The 4,378-nt window shown below is 42.6% G+C and overlaps 1 protein-coding gene across 1 annotated transcript; it reads left to right on the top strand.

Moving 5' to 3' along the window:
* The first annotated feature begins 1,016 nt into the window (after window positions 1-1,016).
* On the top strand, window positions 1,017-1,541 carry LOC143021601 (uncharacterized). The gene has a single exon (XM_076179202.1). The coding sequence runs from the start codon at window positions 1,017-1,019 to the stop codon at window positions 1,539-1,541; it is 525 nt and encodes a 174-aa protein (XP_076035317.1).
* The last annotated feature ends 2,837 nt before the right edge of the window (window positions 1,542-4,378 follow it).

Raw genomic sequence — 4,378 nt, 5'->3', positions numbered from 1 at the left:
TGAGAGGGACGAAGGACTGTTGTCAGCTTCTGTGAGGTTGCGGGATTACAAACATTGAGATTGGAAGCAGCATTGTATATTGCCACTGTATGTATTCAAGGTATATGAAGAGCCTAGGAATATAGAACATCCGAGTATAGTTACTTAAAAAAGGATTTCAGAAATATATTGGATATATATGATTTTGTAAAAATCTGGAGCAAGTAGCATTTGCTAAATAAATTATCTTATAAGAAGAGCATACATAATTCTTCATGAAGGACTACTATCCTACGTCGTGATTTGTATGCATGGGTATATAGTATGGTGTAGTGTTGCAATTAATCTTGAGGGACATACCAGGTTTTGTAGAGCAGACCATCCAAAATGGTGTATATATTTCTGGCTCGAAAAATGATAATAATAATAGACATTAAGCATTTAATTCAAAAGGGGGTGTTCCAATTATTTCTCAAAAAGAAAAATTCCACCTTTGAAATATGTATACACAAGTGTACAAAACCTGAAATGTGCATATTGATTTGCTGAAATTTGTTTATCAATGCTACACCCTAGTACAAAGAAAGTCTGAGAAGAGAAAACTTAACCAATATTCTTAATCTGACAGCTTATTGATCAGTATTGGAAATATCACGGAAACTATACCCTCCTATTCGGAGACTAAAAATAAATTGGCATAATGTAGCATGCACAACTAATATCATTTGACCATAATGGTAGAAACTAGTATCTTCTGATCCATTTTTAATCATGAGCGGCGTCTTCTCACTACTGCTATCCTATGGCTTCAACCAGTCGGAAGACGGAATGTATCTCCGCATCAGAAGCGATGTCTGTCTTTTCAACCTGACCCATCTTCACGCTAAAACCAAAGTACGACCAGCCCTTATCCTAGATATACTTTTCACAGACGACGCTGCTCTGACAACTCTACGAGGCACTTCAGTGATTCATCAATAGTTTCGGCCTTGCATGCATAGTTTGGCTAGACTATTAGCCTAAAAAAGACTAACATCATGGGTCAAGACGTGAACAACACACCAAGTATCTCCAGTAGTGACCTTACACTCGAAGTTATCGAGGACTTTACATACCTCGGCTCCACCAACTCCAGTAACCTCTCCGACCTCAATAAGCGTATTGGCAAAGCAGCAACAGCTATAGCCCGCCTATCAATGAGGGTCTGGGACAATCACATACTGACCCTCAATACCAAGATGCAAGATACTTGTTTGCTCAGCACACTGCTCTATGGCAGCGAAACCTGGACCCTCTACTCCCGCCAAGAACACAGGCTTAACACCCTCCACTTGCGCAACTTTGGGAGAATTCTGGGCATCAGTGGCAAAACCATGTACCAAAAATACCTTTTTTTTCGACCAGGCAGACATCTCTCCAGCGTGCCTGCACTCCGGAACCGGCGCCACGTTAGACGAATGGATGATGTGCAAATCCCCAAGGACATCATGTATGGTGAACTCATCACTGGTTTCAGACCTGCAGGGAGGCCTGTCTTAAGGTACAAGGACATCTGCAAATGAGACATGAAGGTAGGCGACATCAATCCAGCAATCTGGGAAGCAGTGGCTGAAGATCGTAACAACTTGAAAAATATCTTAAAGGCATGTGTCCAGAGGAGCGAGGAGAAGAGAGAACAGCACTAGGAAGAGGGAAGAGAATGCAGACGGCAGATGAAAGAACCTATACCCTCTGAGCCTGGTACGGCCTTCAACTTCGTCAAATGTAATAGTCTGCTGATCCAGAATCGGACTGTACACCCACAGCAAGCGTTGCAATTCTACATGAGCGAACACAGCACAAAGTTGTTGTTGTTGTTGTCGTTCCCTAGACTGTCTGTCCGAGCAGTCCCGTCTCCCCAAGGAAGGCCACAGCCGAGACTGGGTTTTCCCACAAATCCTTTATAGAGTGTATGTTGTGTTGTTTGCGTGCATGATTGTGTATAATGCAGTCTTCCATTATGTGTTGTATGGTATGGGGTGAAGTGTTACATCCTGGGCAGCTGTTCACAACACGGTCGTCCAGCCTCCTCTGGTAGCTTAGAAGTGCTGGGTGGTGACCGCATCGCAGTCTGGCCAAGTGGACTCTGTCCTTACGTGGGAGAGAGGATTCAGAAGGGTGGATATCAGGGGGTCTGGCATGCAGCAGTGTGTTGTCTTTCAGTGTGTTAATGGAGCGGTGAGTGATATGATTATGAATATGTTTCCGGAGGCTGGTATTTGGTGGTTGTGGAGGAAGAGAAGAGAGTATCTTTGTGTAATAAAGGTCTTTGGGTGTAGTTTTAATGTTTCTTGGTGTGTGTGGGTGTTCTGCTATGTAGTGTAACGGGTGTGATGTGTTTGTGGTGGCTGCAGCAAGTGTTTGTGTGCCTCTCATGTCGAGGTGTTCCTTGACTTTGAGGACTTTTGTTTCATGGTGTAAATGGTCTGTAGGTGATGTATTTGTGCAGCCTGTAATTGTTTTTAGGGCTTTGTTTTGTATGATTTGAAGGGTGTTGTGGTGTGTCTCACTGAGATTAGGAGCCCATGCAGGACTCGCATAATTCATCACTGAGCGTATACATTGTTTGTATATTGTTATATTAGTTTCTTTGTTTTGTCCAAATGTTGTTCCAGTGATTGACTTAAGTGCGTTAAGTCTAGGTGTGCATTTGTTTTTTATGTTTGTGAGGTGTTGTTTGAAAGACATGGATGTATCGTATGTTACACCAAGAATTTTCGGTGTGTTTGTGTGTGGTATTAGAGTGTTGTTGATGTAGAGATGAGGTATGTATTTGTGTTCTTTTGTCCAGTTGGTGAGAAGTGTTGCTGTAGATTTGGTTGGAGCTATTTTGAGTCTGTTTGTGATGAACCATGTGTTGAGTGTGTCAAGGTAAGGCTGGATTATTTCTGCAGCTTTGTCTGTGTTACGATGTGTGCATGTGATTGTTATGTCGTCTGCGTAAGAAGAGATTTGTATTTCTGAGGTGTCTGGCGTGGGTAAGTCATGCATGTATAGATTAAATAATGTGGGGGATAGAACTGAGCCCTGCGGTACTCCGTTCTTAATGTTTCTGATGTGCGATGATTGGCCATTATATGACACATGAGCATTCCTGCCTGCCAGATAATTGGCCAGCCATCTTTTGGTGTTATTGTGCATGTCTGTGTTATATATTTTATTTGTTAGGTTGTGGCGGGGGATAGCATCAAAAGCTTTACTAATGTCCAATGTTATAAGAAGTGTTCTGTGGTGGGGCCTATCTGAATTGATGCCATCAAAAATTCTTTGTGTGAGGTTTGTCAGAAGAGTGTTTGTGGAGTGTAGTGGCCTAAAACCGTGTTGTGAGTCAGCAAGGGGAATATATGGTGTGACAAGTTTAAGTATTAGGCGTTCAATGACTTTAGAGGGGGTGCAGAGAAGTGTGATTGGGCGGTGCGATGATGGGATTGTTGGGTCTTTGTTCGGTTTTGGGATGGTGATTATTTTACCATGCTTCCAGATGTCGGGTATAGTGTTGTGTGAATAGCTGTAGTTTGCAATGTTTGTGAGTGCGTGTATACCTTGTGGTCCAATGTGTTTTAGGTGGATGTTGCTTATGTTATCAGGGCCACAGGCAGATGAGTGCTTGAGACTATGCATTATGAGTTTTGTCTGACTGTCTATGAAGGGTGTATAGTCTGAGTCTGTGGGAAAGTCTTTCTTACGTCGAATGGTGCGTCGGTCGTCAGGGTGAGATGTAAGATGGCTCGTCTGTGCAAAATGACGTATGAGTGCGTTTGCTTGTTGTCTGTTTGAGGGTAGATTATCTGTTGTTGTGATTATTGCTGCGTGAGAGCGTGTAGTGTTAGTGTTGGATAGTGTGATGCTGTTGAGTGTTTTGTACAATTTGCTGGTGTTTGTTTTGTGATCAAGTGTATTGATAAAGTTTTGCCAATTATGTGTGTTTTTTGTTCATGTATTTTATTGGCAATCACAGTGTTTAGTGTTTGTATTTGGTCTGCTATGTTTTGAGGGATAGGTGTGGGGGTATCGTGTTTAAGTGTGTCACGTTGTCTGATGAGGCCTTGGATTTCTGGTGTGAAGTTGGGGTTGTGTGATTTTCTGTTGCCTCTAGGGATGTATCTCTTGTCTGCGTTTTGTATGATTGTATTAAAAGCGTGCACAGCATTGTTTATGTTTGTGATTGGTGTACTGTTAAGTGTTTCAAAATGTTGTTCTGTCTCTTCATTAAAGGCTTCCCAGTTAGCTCTCTTGTAATTGGTGTAAGTGTGTCTGTGGCCAGCTGGGGTGCATCTTGTTTTGGTGGTGATGATGATTGGAAGGTGGTCAGAACCAAGGGCTCCGACCACTCTCCATGATGTTGTTGGGGTTAGGCAGG

The sequence above is a fragment of the Oratosquilla oratoria genome, chromosome 42 (assembly GCF_046742065.1).
Source record: "Oratosquilla oratoria isolate Oo_2021 chromosome 42, ASM4674206v1, whole genome shotgun sequence".
In the NCBI taxonomy this organism is placed as follows: Eukaryota; Metazoa; Arthropoda; class Malacostraca; order Stomatopoda; family Squillidae; genus Oratosquilla; species Oratosquilla oratoria.
Note: the sequence above shows the minus strand (reverse complement) of the source record. Positions and strands in the feature narration are given on the sequence as shown.

Excerpts from the sequence above, each read along its gene's own strand:
- LOC143021601 (XM_076179202.1), top strand. The coding sequence starts at position 1,017 with ATGGGTCAAGACGTGAACAACACACCAAGTATCTCCAGTAGTGACCTT.